Source organism: Ylistrum balloti, unplaced genomic scaffold, assembly GCF_031769215.1.
Source record: "Ylistrum balloti isolate Yb309-2 unplaced genomic scaffold, AGI_CSIRO_Ybal_v1 Utg369680, whole genome shotgun sequence".
Taxonomy (NCBI): domain Eukaryota; kingdom Metazoa; phylum Mollusca; class Bivalvia; order Pectinida; family Pectinidae; genus Ylistrum; species Ylistrum balloti.
Genome location: NW_026781921.1, coordinates 986,427 through 1,006,693, shown reverse-complemented (window position 1 = coordinate 1,006,693; position 20,267 = coordinate 986,427). Strand labels below are relative to the sequence as shown.

The window sequence follows — 20,267 nt, the reverse complement described above, 5'->3', positions numbered from 1 at the left end:
TTTTACTGAAAATGAATAAAAAGAATAAATTATAAGATTAAATTCCACTGAAATGTATTATTTGAATAGATATAAAAAGTTATGCTAAATCAACAATCGATCTTTTTGATGTTAGAAAAAAAAATTATATTGGTCGATCACGATCAGTGATTTCCTTCATCTGAAGGATCGTTAGAATGTTGGTAATATATTTTGATATGGTACCAACAAAACTACAACTATTGACATAAAAATAAATATTAATGATATGTACAAAGAACTGCGATATGATAAATGTGTGTTTCAATGAAATAAAGCAGCCATATCAGGCAGAATATACAGATTTATGAAGACAGAATTTCACAGTGATGAGCATGTAGGGGATTGGGGACAACACATAGGTATTGATTGACAAAACGGTTTGAAACTGAACCTTGAATACTTATACCACTGTTAATGGACAATAATTGGCTGTTTTATTGTAACACAAACTCAGTGATAAACTATCAGCAATATGTATGCAATAATTCTAACACTGTGATGAAAAATAAAAATCCCCCACATTGTGATTTTAACCGAGTGCCATAATATTTGCATTATACATGTATGGAGTAATATCACACACACACCCACACCCACACCCACACCCACACACACAGAGAGAGAGAGAGAGAGAGAGAGAGAGAGAGAGAGAGAGAGAGAGAGAGAGAGAGAGAGAGAGAGAGAGAGAGAGAGAGAGAGAGAGAGAGAGAGAGAGACACACACACACACACACACACACACACACACACACTCACACACACACACACACACACACACACACACATACATACATACATACATACATGATGGATTTATTAATCTCAACAGGATAGTTGATTTATGTTTGACGGATGTCATCGAGATGTACAAACAATGAATCCTCATCACCTAACAACAAACAGTTTTACATTTGCTGCTGCAGCACCCCTCGAGGTGTTGGCCAGGATCTGCTGAGAAGGAAAGAGCTAAGCCATTCCGGCGCCGTCCACAGAAAACGATACAAAGTATTGGCATCCCATCCTACCACGTAACGGGCCTTCGGGAAGCGGGCAGTCAGCGCATGCGTGTAAGCTTCAATCACCTCGTTCAGATTTGAAGACATATTGCCATCGAAATCCATCTGTGACGCTACTATCAAAACAAAACAAACAGACAACATTTACAATTATACGCCAACGAAATATGCAATTATAACAAAACATCGATTTTAAATTATCCTTTTCATTTAATAACTTTCAACTAACTTTCAAATGACGATAATTCGTCTAAAGATAACATTTTGTTTCTGCCTGACAATATTGTGTCAATGGTTTCAGCAATGATTAAAGTGAGAATACTTACATTTTTGTACAAAATCCTCTCCGTAATATTCCCGTTTCTCTTGGTCTAGTTCCCGATACCTTTTCTCCAGATTCTCAATGATGCCTTCTCCTGAACAAAAGTTGGTTTTGTATCCACTTGGCTCTATAATATGGACTGTAATTCCTGACTTCCACAGTTCAGTTCTGCAAATTTAACAAATTTACTAGAATAGTCAAAGTTATATTTCCTAAACGTCTGAAATTCAAAATTCAAATTTAACAAGTTTAATATTTTTGTTCATTACCTCCTGACCCCACAAATATAATCTAAGGTAGGATGTTGTATTAGATATGCAGCACCAACATTAAATAAAAAATAGATAACTGAATTAGGGAAATGAAATTGCAAGAATAGGAACTATTTTTTTACCGCAGAGAATCAGAGAATCCCTCCGCGGCGTATTTAGAACAGATGTAAGGTGTTCCTCCGATGGCAACTCTGCCAGACACGCTAGTCGTGTTGACAATTCGACCTTTCTCCTTCCTGATCAAAGTAAGAAATGTCCGCGTCATTTCTATGGTTCCGTATAAGTTAACAGCCATCACTGACTTATAATCGTCGATGCTCAGCCAGTCATTGGCAACAAAACAAGATTGTCCAAATATACCGGCATTGTTTACCAGTCCCCATAGTCCTGTAATTTGGGAAGAGTTTGTGGTTGTGCAATGATGATACAGAGAGAATTTCATGGTATGAAATGTTTAAAAAATATATACTGTTTTATTTCTTATTATTTTTAACGTTTTCAGTTATCATAAAAAGAAAAACAATAAAAACATATTGTAAATTAGAACAATAAGTCTTAAATTATACTTCGGATTCTTTATAGGGACGAAACCAAGACTAAGATACTAGGAAAATGTATCTATCATTAAATTTACAGATGATAAAAGAACAAAATTTACAATTCAATAACAGTAAAACTCCTACCTCTACCATGTGGCAGTCTGGCCGTCACTGTCTCGAACGCTTCAGCTACACTTTCGCTGTTCGTTACATCCAGATCAATTATTAGAACCCTGTTAGATGTTGCCTTTTTCAGATCTTCGCCTCCTTTCTTCGTAAGACAACCGGCAAATACGTTCATACCAAGGGTGTCCAGATGTTTGGCAAGCAAGTTGCCAAAACCAGAATCACAGCCTGTTATCATGACGTAGAGGTCCTCTCTTTTCTTGATTTTCAAAGTACGAAATTGCCGTCGGATTACAATAAGTCCCGTCACAAAGAGCAGGATGAAGCAAATCAGAATTAAAGCCAGCATCTTGATTCTACAAAGAAAATGACCACTCGTTAAAATTTATGTGTCAAAATTAATCAACTTAAAATTTTGAATAAAATAAGGGAAAACTTTCATGGTTAACTAATGTCATTTTGATGTCGCTCTCCTGTTTACAATTGATGATGGCATGGATATTATTCAGAAACAATGAATTAGCAGTGAAAGAGTATTTTCCGAACATAATCAAAATTAATTACCCTTGTAAGAGTCACATCCTCCGAGATGAAAGGAACATATCTTACCTTAAATACGTTTGTAAATGAAAATGTGGATTCAACAGCATTGATAATGATAAGTGTCTGAAGGCGGTATTTATACACAGCCCTGGTTCATAATCACACTTACCTCTCATTGGCAAAGTCCACACGACGTCATCGTCGACGTCAGCCTCATTGATCATATGCCCCTTCACAAACACGTTCTGGTCTCCATACATACCGATTGGACGATGCATTGTCAGCTGTAGTAGATAAATTAAATACGTAGAGATAAGTATCATGTTTCAACGTATGTGTTTCGTTCCATTTTGTAAGCACTGTTCATACCAGGATGGTTTCTATAATCGCGTAACATTATTTTCTCTTCGCGTATTGAATCAGTGTCCAGATTTTATCCTTAGAGACGTCACGTGCAAACATTATATATATCTTTGTACAATATGAAGATGGACGTGTTTGATGCTCATAAGTATACCTATTTGTTGTTTATCTAAGTTGAGGACGTGATATCAATGACTAAATTAAGATGTTCATGGCGGGCGCCATCGATGAACCATAAAATGCTTACCATCACAACTGATTTTATTCTCTGTGTAAATCTTCCTTATGTTTATGCTATGCCCTAGTTCCTTCGCATTTATGTTCGACTTTTGATTCCGTGAACATGTCGGTATTCCAGATCTCCGAAATAATATTTAAAACTGCTCTGACCCCTCTATCAATAAGCCGTTATTACTTACGGTCAAGGACACATCCGATCTGAAAACGGCTTTAGCTGTTTTTTGGTAAGTTCTGAGAAGACAAGAACGGTCACTTTATATTTGTGTAGTTGTGCAGATGACTCATTGAAACAAAAAAAAAAAAAAAAAAAAAACAATTTGTTTTCAGAAAAGCTATATATCTCGTTTTTAACCTGATATATACTGGGTCAGTTGGTGCACTATTAATTATAGTTTGGCTAATCTTTAACACCGTTACTATGACAACCTTGACCAGAGTAAAGTGGTAGTTCTATTCCGCATACTCAATTCACACACATATTCAATACATATGTTGATAATTTAACCAGTTTATTAATGTCACCGAATTAGAAATTTGAAGTTTATGTCGCCAAATTAAGATTTTGTAATTTGCGTTTGTCAGTTGCCTGTATCTTTCATATCTATTGGTCAAACGTCACACACTTAACATAATTTATTATACAAAGTACAAATAATAATAACATGCGGTCAATATTTAGTCCGGGAAAATGACATTCTGAATAATTGTGTTCATTCCGCGTGTTTTATATCCTCGTCGTTAAAAACATCTTTATTTAATTACTTATCAGCGGTTTTTTTTGTTGGAAATTCCAACCTAGACCAAGTGTTTGTTTTATTGTTAACATCTTTATGGTTAGTTATTAGAACATGTCCCGTTAACACCATCAACAAATGAGCCCTATCACATAAACACAGCGATAAACAAGAGCTAGCCAGTACACAATTTGATTACAATCTAACGTTTTACAGGATTGGAGTGGTCGCGTGGCTTACTGGTGACGAACTCGTCTTTCCCCTAGGCGCCCAGGGTTCGATTCTCCGCACAGCCATGAAAAGGTATGATGTCACCTGTCAGACCATGTGGATGTCCCCCGGGCTTTCCAATTCTTTTAAAAGTTTGATTTTAATTTTATTCAAACGACACACACTGTCAGATGAACACAGTATATCCATAGCTTGTTCAGAAAGGACGAATTTTAGGACGTGTATACAAATGTAGTTATACAAGCATTATGCACTATTTAATGTGTTTGACCAACTCATTCGTTCGTCCATCTATACCCGTTCAGTGTTGTTAGAATTCAAGTGCGTGAAAACAAAATCTCAACTCAAACCATGAAATTAAATAAAACAAAAATACCCCTAAAAGACTAGGATAAAATATGAACCAAAAGATATCCACTGAGAATAAAACCGGGTTCGTTTTAGTGTATATTTACAACCAGTAAATACTAACCTGTTAAAAATGATCCAAACTCAAATTCAATAAAACTAGTGTAAATTTGAGAACAAAGACATATATACAGAACGGCTTCTGAATAGTTACAAGGAGAATACAGCCGAGTGTTCCAAAATAGTAAGCGTCTTCAGCTTCATCGACAACACCTCCATGTAAATCTTACTCAATCCAAATAAGTAATGTCATGTTCTGAAATAAGAGCAAAGGTATACAACCACGGGGCCATTATGCAAACTAACAAATATCAAACACGTCCAGTTTCATATCGCAAAATCAATCAAAACATTTCTCAATGAGATCACTATTAAGACTGTAAAACTTCCTTATTGTTTTCATCAAAAAACATATGTTGAAATATGTTCTGAGTTTGACCATCAGTTGATCACATTTTGTCACAAAAGTCGTGATATTGGAAAAATTCTCTTGAATTTCGAATCAACTCCGACATGTAACAACATAGCTTGTGGAAGCATGCTTGTTGTATCTAGAAATGGAAAATTCACTATAGTGAAATTGAAATAATCAGGCTTTCAATACAGCATAGTAGAAATCATATGTTTATAACAATATTTTGGTGAATGGATTTGTTGGCGTTGCCAGATCAAACAGTTTTGAGGTATAAGATTTCGTGTCTTTCTTAACAATCTTTAAAATGTACGAGTAACAACAGCTACAGACGGGGTTTAATTTGGTGAAACTTGTTATACGAAGGTGTCCAATATACAGGGTATAGTTGGTGTCAGATGTAACACTGAGTTACCTACACTAATCTACCTCCCTAACCTAGATGTGATTGAAATTCGGTTATCTTGTTCGGCTTTCTACTGGTCAAATTACAATTCAATCCTGTGATTTCACTAAGATTTGATATATTATGTCTGTTTTTGCAGATTTAATTGACGTAATAAAATCGGTTATCAAAAAAGTACTCAATAACACACACACACAAAAAAACCAAAACAAACAAATAATACATAATTGCTAATGTCAATAATTCATTACATATATATCTATGATGTACATGTACTATTACCTATATACCTATGATGTACATGTTTTATTACCTATATATCTATGATGTACATGTATCATTACCTATATATCTATGATGTAATGTATTATTACCTATATACCTATGATATACATATATTATTACCTATATATCTATGATGTAATGTATTATTACCTATATATCTATGATATACATATATTATTACCTATATATCTATGATGTACATGTATTGTTACCTATATATCTATGATGTACATGTATCATTACCTATATATCTATGATGTACATGTATTATTACATATATACCTATGATGTACATGTATTATTACCTATATACCTATGATATAATGTATTATTACCTATATATCTATGATGTAAATGTATCATTACCTATATACCTAAGATATAATGTATTATTCCCTATATACCTATGATGTACATGTATTATACCTATATATCTATGATGCACATGTATTATTACCTATATACCTATGATATAATGTATTATTACCTATATATCTATGAAGTAATGTATTATTACCTATATATCTATGATGCACATGTATTATTACCTATATACCTAAGATATAATGTATTATTCCCTATATACCTATGATGTACATGTATTATACCTATATATCTATGATGCACATGTATTATTACCTATATACCTATGATATAATGTATTATTACCTATATATCTATGAAGTAATGTATTATTACCTATATATCTATGATGCACATGTATTATTACCTATATACCTAAGATATAATGTATTATTACCTATATACCTATGATGTACATGTATTATACCTATATATCTATGATGCACATGTATTATTACCTATATACCTATGATATAATGTATTATTACCTATATATCTATGAAGTAATGTACTATTACCTATATATCTATGATGTACATGTATTATACCTATATATCTATGATGCACATGTATTATTACCTATATACCTAAGATATAATGTATTATTACCTATATACCTATGATGTACATGTATTATACCTATATATCTATGATGCACATGTATTATTACCTATATACCTAAGATATAATGTACTATTACCTATATACCTATGATGTACATGTATTATACCTATATATCTATGATGCACATGTATTATTACCTATATACCTAAGATATAATGTATTATTACCTATATATCTATGAAGTAATGTATTATTACCTATATATCTATGATGTACATGTATTATACCTATATATCTATGATGCACATGTATTATTACCTATATACCTATGATATAATGTATTATTACCTATATATCTATGAAGTAATGTATTATTACCTATATATCTATGATGCACATGTATTATTACCTATATACCTAAGATATAATGTATTATTACCTATATACCTATGATGTACATGTATTATACCTATATATCTATGATGCACATGTATTATTACCTATATACCTATGATATAATGTATTATTACCTATATATCTATGAAGTAATGTACTGTTACCTATATATCTATGATGTACATGTATTATACCTATATATCTATGATGCACATGTATTATTACCTATATACCTAAGATATAATGTATTATTACCTATATACCTATGATGTACATGTATTATACCTATATATCTATGATGCACATGTATTATTACCTATATACCTAAGATATAATGTACTATTACCTATATACCTATGATGTACATGTATTATACCTATATATCTATGATGCACATGTATTATTGCCTATATACCTAAGATATAATGTATTATTACCTATATATCTATGAAGTAATGTATTATTACCTATATATCTATGATGTACATGTATTATACCTATATATCTATGATGTACATGTATTATTACCTATATACCTATGATATAATGTATTATTACCTATATATCTATGAAGTAATGTATTATTACCTATATATCTATGATGCACATGTATTATTACCTATATACCTAAGATATAATGTATTATTACCTATATACCTATGATGTACATGTATTATACCTATATATCTATGATGCACATGTATTATTACCTATATACCTATGATATAATGTATTATTACCTATATATCTATGAAGTCATGTACTATTACCTATATATCTATGATGTACATGTACTATTACCTATATACCTAAGATATAATGTATTATTACCTATATACCTATGATGTACATGTATTATACCTATATATCTATGATGCACATGTATTATTACCTATATACCTATGATATAATGTATTATTACCTATATATCTATGAAGTAATGTAATATTACCTATATATCTATGATGCACATGTATTATTACCTATATACCTATGATATAATGTATTATTACCTATATATCTATGAAGTAATGTATTATTATCTATATATCTATGTTGTTCATGTACTATTACCTATATACCTATGATGTACATGTATTATTACCTATATACATATGATATAATGTATTACTACCTATATATCTATGATGTACATGTATCATTACCTATATATCTATGATGTAATGTATTATTACCTATATACCTATGATGTATGCCAAACACGTAGAACAAACATCCACAAGTACAGTTTACTATTTATGATTGTAAAGGGTTGTACAAAAGACACACAAGGGAATGACACCTTTCAGTTAAGAAAAAATAAAACGAAAGTACAGCAATGCTGGTGGTAACCTCACTATGTTCGTTGTAAATTAAATACTAATGATCTGTATCTTAGATTTTTATTTTACGGTTGATATGACAACAAGGTGCCTTTTAGCGTCTTTTCCCTCTTCTTTGGTCTTGGATTACCTCCGGTCGAAAGTTGGATCATCTTTGTTTCATCGGTAGCCGGAATTTTCTTCAGAAGCGGAACAGTCGCAAAGATGTTCGGGTGCGCATGCTGACAGAGCTTGTTGACCTTGCTGTGCCATCCCTCAACATGATTTGTTGTCCGTGGGCCGTCGTTGTCAAAGTGGTTCCACAAACCCACGTTTCTGTAACATAGTCCTTAAATCGTGTAGTAAGGGCTGATATCCTCATTGCTGTCTAGGGCAGAAAACCACACATCCCCTACTTGATCATTGGGCACTAACGGAAGCACAGCTCCGCTTCTCACTAGAGTTTTCATATCGTCATCCTGGCGATAGCGTCCAGCCAGTCCACATTCTTGTACTTTCCTCAAGATACATTGTGTGTAATGAAAAAACACACCTTCACAGTCACTGCAGGAAGCACACTTTCCACGGCTACCTCAAAATCCAACATAACTGCATCTGGAGCGAAAACGAAGTTCCTCTGACTAACAGAATCCCTGAGTACAGTAAACAGTCTCCTGTATGTCTGTTCTGTCTTGTTTGGTAGAAGGACAAATGCCAAAGGAAACACAGTCGAATCAACACATCTGTGAAGTGGGTACAACTGACTGAATACTCCCGGGCAAGAATAAAATGTTCCATCTCCAAACACAATAGACGAGTCACACAGTTTGCTCAAATTGTCATCAATGGCGAAAATGGCGATTCTGTGTCCGTAACCGTCGGTTTCATCACAAAGAAGAAATCTCTCTCCTGCTAGTGTTTCCGTCCAGGCGCCCTGTAAGTCGACTTCTTGTGGTGTAGATGGAAGTTTTGGCAAAGTCTTTGAACGGGCTCTGTAGAGGGTGCTTTACAATTCTGAAATGTTGGAATCTTTGAAATCATCTCACCAACATCATCATCAAAATCTCTATCACGCAGATTTCCTAATGCCTCATCGAAGATAGCAGGAATAGGACAAACTTCTTCACGACAACGTTGTTTAACATCATTGAGAAACACATCCGCTGCCAGTTTGATGGTATCTCTGGGATGGTCATGAATATTTCCAAAGGTAACTGGAATGTTATTCAGTATTGTAATGGTGGCCGGACAGATTCTCTTTACACATCTCCAATAAACTATGGTCCTGCAGGAAAACTTGAAGAAGATAGTATCCACCCCTTCCATTTTCTATGAAGTTGCTGTTAACCTGTGCATTAGCCATCATGGAATATAAACGATTTGAAAATATGAAAATTAGCGCAAGACCTTTGATAAGTTTTGTTTTAATTCCAACCCACTCAAGCCAAGAAGAAAGGGTAACACCCATCCAAGCTTTGATGTCTTCTTTCATCACATCCATGTTTTAATTAATATGAGTGACAACAACACTAGTATATTAGGGAAACATTTAGGTATTTCAAGAACGGACTATCAAATGATAAAACAACAGTTAAGCAATTAATGTTAACAATATCTAATTATATTTAACAGTTCTATCAATTATGTAAGTGATTAACAGAAGACATAACAACATCTAATAGGATATCATATATTTTAGAATTACTGGTAGCACGGAATAGATATTTTTGCGTTTTCAGTTCTAAATCTGTCATTTTGAAAAGAAATATTGATTAAAACACTTGTAAATACATTTCTTATTGACAATTTAAACTCTTTAGATTAAGATTTTAGAATATATTACATAATGCATGTAGATTCTAGTACATATATATTAAGTAATTGCAGCAAACATTAAATACTTAAATAAGATTTCCTACATACATTGATTTAAATCTTTATTTTATAAATCATATTCAGCTTGTCATTTTTTATATTTTAGGTCAAGGAAAATAGGAACAGACTATAGCTGAAAAACACTTTGACATGTTGGCCAGGTAGCACAGGTAAATTTCAGAATGTTGACTAAGTGAGAATGAACAATCAGAAGTAAGCAAATCTCGGCGTCTACAAAACCTGTCCAACTTCTGGTTTATCGTTGATTCGATAATCTTGCGCCATATCTATATTTCATTTCTATGAAGAGTGATAGCTTATAAAAAAACAGAGTTCCTATTTTATATTTGATTTGCAACTACAAATCCTATTCTAAGAAATTGAAGTTCACTAATCGCAGTAAATTTACGTCTGTAAATGATATTTCAAATATCATGAGTTTGAAAATTTCTGTGGATTTAACTGATAGAACTTGAAACGAAAACCACGAATAGAAATGACTTAAACGCGTGCTTTAGCCAATTAAGAACTTAAACATCACTATTGCTTCGCTCTTCTATGTATTGGCAGTCATGTTAAGAGTCTAATTATACAGGATTGAAGCCAAGGATGAGATGGTAAAGATGATGTCAAAGACTCAGCGTAATAATAATGATAAAATGTAGCTCAAAAGGTACTATAGGTACTTTCATGATAATTTTATCAGTGCAATGTAATATAACGATTATTGAAAATAGTATATAGTAACACAATTAGTGTTTAAAACAAGCGAAATGACCCAGACGAGTATTATCGCATCATTATCTAATGTATATGTTATCTGTCTAGTGCTGTATACAAATACACACAGGGTACGATGAACTGATAAAGTTCCAGTGTACAGGTATAAACTACCATCCCATACATATCTCGTATTTCTAACAGACGGTACGCAGACTGGCTATTTAGCGAAAGCATTCTAGATAATGACATGTGACATTGTCCCTATGTTAACGGATGGTCATGAATCACGGTAACGTAGCTGTTTAGGTTTAACAAGGAACCATGCTATCGCGTTCGATTTTCTCTGTTTAAAGCCACGTGCAAGACACTTATACAATTATTAGAAACAATGTAAACTTTATATATATATAAATATAAGAACCCTAACTACACTGATTTTTTTTATTCATTTATTTATTTTTCTTTTAATGAATACCTGGGAAAGACAAGACAAAATTTTAACTAAGCGTTTTTTTTAATAAATATTTTCCACCTGTTATCTTTAAAAACATAAGAAGCTAAATAAAAACAATCATAAGTCCCTTTAACTTTGTTTTGGGGACTTAATTAGAGTGTATATTCGAAACAAGTCCTACATACCATGTGTGCCAGGAATTATGTATACTGAAAGGATAAAGAAACGAAGGGTAATACTTATTCCGATATTTTGAAAACGCGTTCTCCAAATAAAGTGAAACTTTGTGGATTGAGTAATTAGGTCATATTACACCTTGTCATGTATCGAAAATTTAGTCACGGTACAGTGCGCAGCTCTGGTAAATGGAGGAAGGAAAAAACAAGAATGTTTTTCTGGTCTCATGCAGCGTTGGTCAAGTCACTCTTCGTTAGTCTTTATACAGACCAACTGCTTTCCTAAAAATTAATTGAGAATTTGATTTAAGAATGGCACGACTCACAGAAGTTCAGAGGGGTCAGGCCATTCAGATGCTGATGCAAGGACAGCTGCAAAATCAGGTTGCTTGGCACTTTGGTGTTAATGTTTCCACCATAGAACGTCTTGTAAGACGTCTTCGGGAAACTGGGCTATTGGCCGATCGACCTAGGTCAGGACGTCCGCGCGTAACGTCATGACGTCAGGATTGCTATATCGTCGTCTCTCATGTGCGTAATCGGCGCCTTGCTGCCGTTGAGAGTGCACTTAATGTTCGTGGAAATCATGGGCGTCCTATAAGTTCAAAAACTGTAAGGAATAGATTACGAGAAGTTGGTGTAAGAGCACGTCGCCCCTACGTAGGTCCACACCTTACCCCTGCTCGACGCCAGCGTCGTATGGCCTGGGTCGCTGCACATGCTCCACGACGGTTTCCACTGAGGCAGTGGAGACAAGTTTTCTCCACGGACGAGTCTCGATTCTGTCTTTATCGATCTGACGGCCGTCAACGTGTCTACCGACGTCGTGGCGAACGTTTTACGGCCGCTTGCGTTGTAGAAAGGGATAGGTTTGGGGGCGGTTCAGTAATGGTGTGGGGAGGAATCTCACACGGGTTAAAATCACAATTGGTTGTTATTGATGGCAATTTAACAACAGCTAAGTATAGAGATGAGATCCTCCGACCCCATGTTATCCCTTTCTTACAGCAGCATAATCTAACCCTCCAGCAGGATAATACTAGGCCCCACGTAGCAAGGATTTGCCAAGTCTTTCTGGCCAACAACAACATTCAACCACTAGATTGGCCGCCATATAGCCCTGATTTGTCCCCGATCGAGCATCTTTGAGAGCAGTTGACCAGAGCTCTGATTGAAGAGTGGGACAACATCCCCATAAGACGGATTAACGCTCTCATTAACTCTATGACCAGAAGAATAAGGGTCCATTCAATTTAATCGTTAGTACCTCTAAACCAATTGTCAGATGCAAAATACAGACTTTGGAAATTTTTAAGCTTTAATTTATCTGTAAGTATACAAAATTTCGTTTTAACTGAAGCCCGATATCATACTTAATTTCTGGTTTAAAGTTCACCCTGCGTTTCTTTATCCTTTTAGTATATTGTACTGATACTGATATTCGAAGGAACTATTTCTTTTGTACAAAAAATAGAAAATATAAGAGCAAGTATTGTAATAATTGATGTTTTACGAAAGAGGGTGGTGGGGGTGGGGGTGATTGTAGGTTGTCGTTTGTATAAATTTTGATACTTGTTATTGCTTTCATCTTAATGTATCATGTTGTCAAATATACCATCAGGTTATCATTTGTCTTACTTTCATGTTGAAATGGTCTATAAACATACTTACTGCTTCCTCATTCAACAATGAGCGCAAGGGAACAGATCCACGATATAGGCATAAAATGTGAAAGGAAAGGCTATTTTGATTTTTGTGGTAAAAAGTTGAACGTGTTCGATGACCGTTAGCAAAGCCGAGGTATTATTGTTATTCCAGAATGTGGCATATATAACTTGGATTGACCGAGGATTTCATTGAGGAAATCGTTCCACAGCCATATAGCCGAGGTACTAATTTCATTCGTGAATGTGGCATTATTTACTTGAATTGACCAAGGATTTCATGTAGCGAATCGTTGATAAAGGAGAAAATGTTTCGTATTGTCCTTGTACATTTTAGAGGTCTACATACAAATTGTTCTTTTCTTAATTTTTGCCATAGTTCGATAGAGTTTGAATTTGAATAATTTTTTTTTACATGTTGGTATTTTCTTTGGATCTTTAAACAATTTATAGTATCTTCTAATCTAATGGATTACGTAATATCCGTTACCGTAAATTGTACAGCGATGGTTACTGAAAACATTGTTTTGTATCTGACAAACACATGGTTATTTAAAAAAAAAATTATCTATATCATGGATCAAGGAATTTACCTATAGATTTTGTTTGTTCGAAAACTAGACTTTACCACCCAACAATATGTGGGCGAATATCAAGTTGTAGTAGATCTAGAGGCGATCTGATAAATACAGGTAAAGTACACTTTTTGTTACCTGTTCCATAGGGCAACCTCCCCGAACTTTTAAAAGGCATGTATCCTCCTTTCTCATCCATGCCATCGAAAAGCAATAGGTTCTCGAAACGTCCATCCCAACAGATGTTGAACATTGCGTTTAAACTGTGGTTATCCAGAGACTCGAATTCTCGAAACGTCCATCCCAACTTATGTCGAACATTGCGTTTAAATCACAGTTATCCACAGCATCAAAACCACTATCACCTCTTATTATAAACTGATGTTTGTAGTTAAATCAAGATCTTTTGTTGTCCTCAGGTATTTCCTTAACATCGCGTATCAGTGCCTTCTGTCTTTATCTGAAAACAAAAATTTGTTTAAGTTAGAATGTTTACTCTAAAGAAAAATGTATTTATCTGAATGAGAAAAATGCTGAATAATAACTTACTAAACAAGGATTTAAAAAAAAAATGAAAACGGTCATTCATGTAAGAAATATAAAATCAAAAACCGGAAAAACAATCAGTGGCGTCGATTTGAATGTACAGATGTAGACATTTGAAATGAAACATAAAAAGACAAGAGTTTCGAGGATATATGTGCCTACTTTGACGTAACTTTCGGGATTAGAAGTGAGAGTGCACATGAATCGCCTTTTTTTTCTTTTGTCTGCTGTTCGTACATCATAAAAACGGTTTGGGATTCGTGTATTCTTGTCCAGTCTCGTAAGGGCTCAAACGTCTCTTCAGCTAACAGGGCATTTTAGGAATTCAAAATCATTTAAAGTCACAATTACAAATAATGCAGGAAGTCGAATTTGATTTCCAAGTAAAGATATGAATGCGTTTACCAGTATATCAACTTTCGAGGTTTTATAATAGGTTAAAACTGCAATTGGCAATAATCATGTGACACATGAAGGATAAATAACTTTAGCATTGATAAACAAGGACAGTTTCAGATATGGTGTATGTATGGATATGTAATGACCCTCGTTAACTGATCTTAATGTTCGATATTTTAGTCGTATTGCAGATATAAATGATATTATCTTAACAAAATCAGGTTACTTTTCAAACAATAGTCTGCACTGCTGTGATTGAATTTCACGTGGATGACCTATAAGACCAGACAGCAAGGTCATGTCTGGTACTATATCAGATTAACAATGTCAATATGTCTTTATCGATAACCGATTTCACAAACACTTCAATTCTCCAAAATATCCTAAATAAAAGCGCACACGATATTCCACAGTACAGGTAAGCTTCGTAGAACAGATGGCACGTTTTTATATTTTACGGAAAGTTTTGATTAAGCTTTTCATTTCAATAGTTGAACGTATTACATGTTGCATATGACAACAATATCAATATGATCAGAGTTTAAGATACGTGTGTCATTTTATATCTGACTTACTGGACAGATAACTTGTTGTCGTCATCCATTTCATAGATAAGATAAATTTGTTTGTGTTCAGTTAATACTAAGTTAATGCAAATTATTCATATACAATCCTGAATAATTATACGTGTAAAGTTTCGATGTTAATTTTTAGGAGCTTTTCTATCTTGTTACAACGCTGTAATTACTATCTACATTAATAAGACCTCAACAGAGAGGCAAAGTAAAGTAAAGATATCATTTCAATATATTGATAATGTTTAAATATACAATCGTTATAAATGAACACAAAACATCAGAAATAACATAATTTCATATTCTAAAATATCAAAAACTCAAAATTTGATTTATGAGTTACCATGTATGATTCTCTATAATTTCACTCAAAAATTAGATTATTGAGTTAGCATTTATGCTTGTGTGTAATATCATAAACTTGTAAAGATAAGCACATACATGCTTCAGAGAAGCGGAACGTTGTAAAAGTAACTTTGGATAACGTAACATGATATAGGTATAAGCATAGTTACAAAGTAAAAATATAGCAGCAACGTTAATTAATTGCCAATACATTATTGTTTTAGTTTGCTAGTTTTCTTTTAAAAAAATTATTATTATCATTTTGAAATTTTCTTTTAAAAATATTGATTTCAAAATTTATGTTATATTAATCAAATAGCAAAAAAAAAAACACTGTGGATAGTAAGTGATTTTGTTTCAACATGAGCATTTTAACGTAAAGGGAGGTAACTCGTTTGTATCTGTATCAACATGATAAAATGCTAAAATCGCGATAAGATATAGACAATGATTTATTTAAAATGGTATGTCCTTTCTGGACCATTTTGTTTCGTTTTGCTTGTAATTATCTACATTAACTTTTAATTACCGACAGCTAATTTATAATTACATTATCTACTTGTTATTTGTAGTTACATGTATTAAAGTATACTATGTAATTACCTTTATTTAAGATCGACATTTTATCATTAGGTATAGAGATTATAATTGTATAACTGTGACTTATTTTCTATTAGATTTGTAGAAAAAGACACACAAATGAAGGACACTTTTTAATAACTTAGAGTCGGACACAGTAGAGCCAGACAATGAGTTAAACTGCATCATACTGTTGCTACGCCGTTCTAGGACTCCTCAGTGATGCTAGGGGCCTAAATTTGCAAACCGATAAGGCGACTTAGGAAAATCCTAAATTATCGAAAGAATAGTCCAAATATAAACGGGAAGGTGCAGCAGCCCCGTTATTAAATAATTTTTGTAATTTTCAATTATCAGATAATTTTTGAACGGCATCAAATGCAGGTGTATATTCTTAACCATGTCACATAAATTAAAATTTGGCATACTGGTTACGACAAACCTTGGGGACCTAATGTTCACCAGCAGTGTCTACCGCCAGCTATTTTAAAGATTCTAGAAAAGACATACAATTAAAGTATGTGTTATAAAAGATGTAAGGCAATCTAACTCCACTTATTCCTCCTTTCTGTGCAAAACCCTCGAATTCATACTGAATTACACCATTAATTATCGACATTTTGAAAGGTAATTACAATTTTGCATTGCACAAGGCGAAAGCTGTAACCAAATTTTAGGGGGAAAATAAACAACTTTTTGCATCACCGTGTGTTACTCAAGAACACGACACGTCACGTGATGTTTGATTGGCCATTAACCATTTTTTTCGCGTTGTTACATTGTCTGTACAGTAAACTGCCATCCAGTTTACACTTCCACTTCCTCTACCTATTGTCTTCTCTTGTTTACCCCTGGTCGCTGCCTTTTCACACTCTCTGTAGTGTTTTAATATCACTACGCTCTATTTGCAACGTTCCTTTGGACATTTCATTAATTAGGCGCGTTCGTCATAACCACTGTCGACTCCAAGTATCTACTTCGGTACTGGTCCTTATGATGCTTGCTTTCACACGAACTGGACCAAAGAGAGAGAACATCTATTTGGTATCTATCCACGGTGCTTCACACTGGGGTACACACCCATCCTGTTATAAGGATCCCTCACCAGGTTGTTTATCTCGGTCCAACGTTACCCGACTTTTGACCTAAACTCTGCTCTCTATGATGTCCACCATTTCCATGTTACCATTATTTACTTATAATCGCTCATTTTGTTACAAAGTAATTAAGTTGCAATTTTAAAATATAATGTGAAAATTACATATATTACATTAAACGTATTGCATGAAATATAGGATATTTTATCATATAATTTCAATAACTTGCATGGAATAAATTTTGTTTTTCCAGATGATAATTTTTGATGATGTTTGTGCAAGGTGATGATTCGAAATCGTATAAATTTTAAATCTCCTTATGGTGTTGAATTAGAGATGTCTAACTCATATCACAATAAATGAAATATGTTCTATGGTATTAATATCATTATCGACATGATGATGTATTTTCTTAGTTTTCATTTTTGATAGAACTTGGCTAGTTATGAGTACTATTATATTGGATTACCATTAGCTATGTTTTTTTAAAATTACAGATGATCCTGCCACGAGTGTAACTCAATATTATCTAATAATGTTTATGTGGATTGTTTTTTCTGTTGTATAATATACAACAAATTAATTCCGCCTTTAAAAGTATTTAAACTATTTTTTCAAGTTAAATATAATTCTTCTTCTTCTTCAAGTTTTAAAAAGTAATAAATGTACGTATATTTGTGATCGTAGTTTGTTTAACAAAGCTTCATGTAGATCTATATTTTACAAGCTCCACTGATATGTTTTGAATAAAAAATTAAGTTTTAAAATTTATCATGAATTATACCGATGTGAAAATTAACATAAATGATTTTAACGAAGCATAACTTACGTCTCTTGTAGCTGGACATGTGTCGAACCTGTAAATATTCAACATGTTTGAAATATTACAAAACCAGCTGATCTCTAATAAGTGTGTAAAATGTGTTGGGGACACAAAAGGGGGTGAATGTGTAAAATTAGAAAATTAAACACATTAAAACCTTTTACATTTAATCCCAAAGTAAAAACAATATGGTTATGTGTTAAGTCTATAATTACATTTTCAGTTCAAAAAGATTATGAGGATGTGTATTTATTTTCATATTAAATATATTTTGAAATTTCCCTTTGGTTGCCCCTTGCTTAACACTAGTGTACTTTGTCCAATGTGGGGTGATCCGTCAGCATCGAACGATCTTCAATTTTATCTACAATTGTTTTTCGATCAAAGGGAGATAAATATGTTCACCTTGTTGACGTACTGTGGATCTTTTAACCTGTATGTTTAAAATAATGTATTACCGATGAGTAACAGAAGAAAACAATGCTTATCTGTCATCTTTAATAACATGTGAATGTAGGTACTAATTTGAAATGTAATCCTCCTCAGCTTAGACCATTCTGCAAATTTCTACTTGGTTTTAATTTTGCTGCACTATTTGTGCAGTTGATAAGTTATCAAAAGTAATTTCAATAATGATTTATTGATATTTGACTTCAAAACAATTGAAAACAACAAAAAACAAAAAGTGATAAGCTGTCTTCAATTATCATCGAAAGTCAACCTCAATATAACATGACTTATTTTCGATACGTCGATATGTAGGATGGCAGATGTTTAATGAGATGAATTATATGCAACGAAAATCTGTAACACTATATAAGATTGTCAAAGATCGGATCGAAATAGCTACTGTGTGTTGAAATAGAAAAAGAAAATTCACGTTTGTCTTTCTAGCGTCATACACGCTGTGTAGACGTGAGAATGTCTGAAGCGTCTACGGAGCATTAAAGTTTAAGTAAAAACCGAAATTAAGTTAAGTGACCAACAAATATGATAAAAGGCATAGAGAATTGTACAAAATACCAAAGTGATTAGATATCTTCAATTTAAAAACTTGCCCCAGTAGAGTCAAATAAAAAATTAAACCGTATCTTGCTGCAGTTTCGATATATCATTATTCTAGGATTCGTTACTGATATCTAAGGCTTTAAAATTGAACTTTAGTAGGCGATATCAAAGATATTCAATTCAATATGGTAATTGGTAAAAGTAAAGGCTCCAGATTCAGTATCTAAATATCTTGCTGTCGAGATTCTATGCTATCGGTGGTCCTCGTCATCTATATATTACGGATATTTAGATACAAATGTATTAAAAACCAACTCTTACGTTTACATTAAAAGGCGACATATCAACTCCATGTCTCGGGAAGCAAGATGCCACTATCTAGAGATGGGAAATTAAAGTTTCTCACTTACAAGAAATTTGGTTTGATGTAAATTGAAGAAAATGAATATGAACAGTCTTTGAGTTCGGGTTGACTTGAGCCTTGATAATTTCAATATGAATTAAGTTAAGTTTATTTCCAGTACAGGGTCATCTAAGATCCTATACAACGGTCTCAAATACCCAATAGTAACAACACATTATAAGAATAAATAATGTAAATCAGTTATGACATCAGTTTCAGTTCCTATTAAATTTCGGCCTTGTAATTATATAAAAGTTCTTGATCTTTCCCAATGCTTATCCAATCTGTTTTTTTTGAGGAATTTCTTGTTGGCGCTGAGATCATTTGTTCCGGTAGGTTGTTCCAAATTTTGGCTGCTCGCAGACTAATTTTTTTCTGATATCTAATTTACTATGCTGTGGAAAAAGTTTTTTTCAAATGTCCCCTTGTTCTTTGTCTTTTGACCACGTCTTGTCAAAGTAAA

At 33.3% G+C, this 20,267-nt stretch overlaps 1 protein-coding gene across 1 annotated transcript; it reads right to left on the bottom strand.

Moving 5' to 3' along the window:
• Positions 1 to 925: 925 nt before the first annotated feature.
• On the bottom strand, positions 926 to 3,098 carry LOC132564507 (retinol dehydrogenase 7-like). Its single transcript, XM_060229164.1, has 5 exons — positions 2,905 to 3,098; positions 2,314 to 2,651; positions 1,753 to 2,017; positions 1,363 to 1,526; positions 926 to 1,152 (listed from the first exon to the last, which is right to left on the bottom strand). Exons 1-5 carry the CDS (start codon positions 3,096 to 3,098, stop codon positions 926 to 928), a joined length of 1,188 nt encoding a protein of 395 aa, XP_060085147.1.
• Between the last annotated feature and the right edge of the window lie 17,169 nt (positions 3,099 to 20,267).

What these genes read in the sequence shown, in the direction of transcription:
- LOC132564507 (XM_060229164.1), bottom strand. Translation starts at nt 3,098, where the DNA reads ATGTATGGAGACCAGAACGTGTTTGTGAAGGGGCATATGATCAATGAG. An exon ending in CATTTACAAACGTATTTAAG is followed by an intron (nt 2,652 to 2,904) that starts GTAAGATATGTT and finishes TTTTCTTTGTAG; the next exon opens with AATCAAGATGCTGGCTTTAA. An exon ending in CAGACTGCCACATGGTAGAG is followed by an intron (nt 2,018 to 2,313) that starts GTAGGAGTTTTA and finishes CCCAAATTACAG; the next exon opens with GACTATGGGGACTGGTAAAC.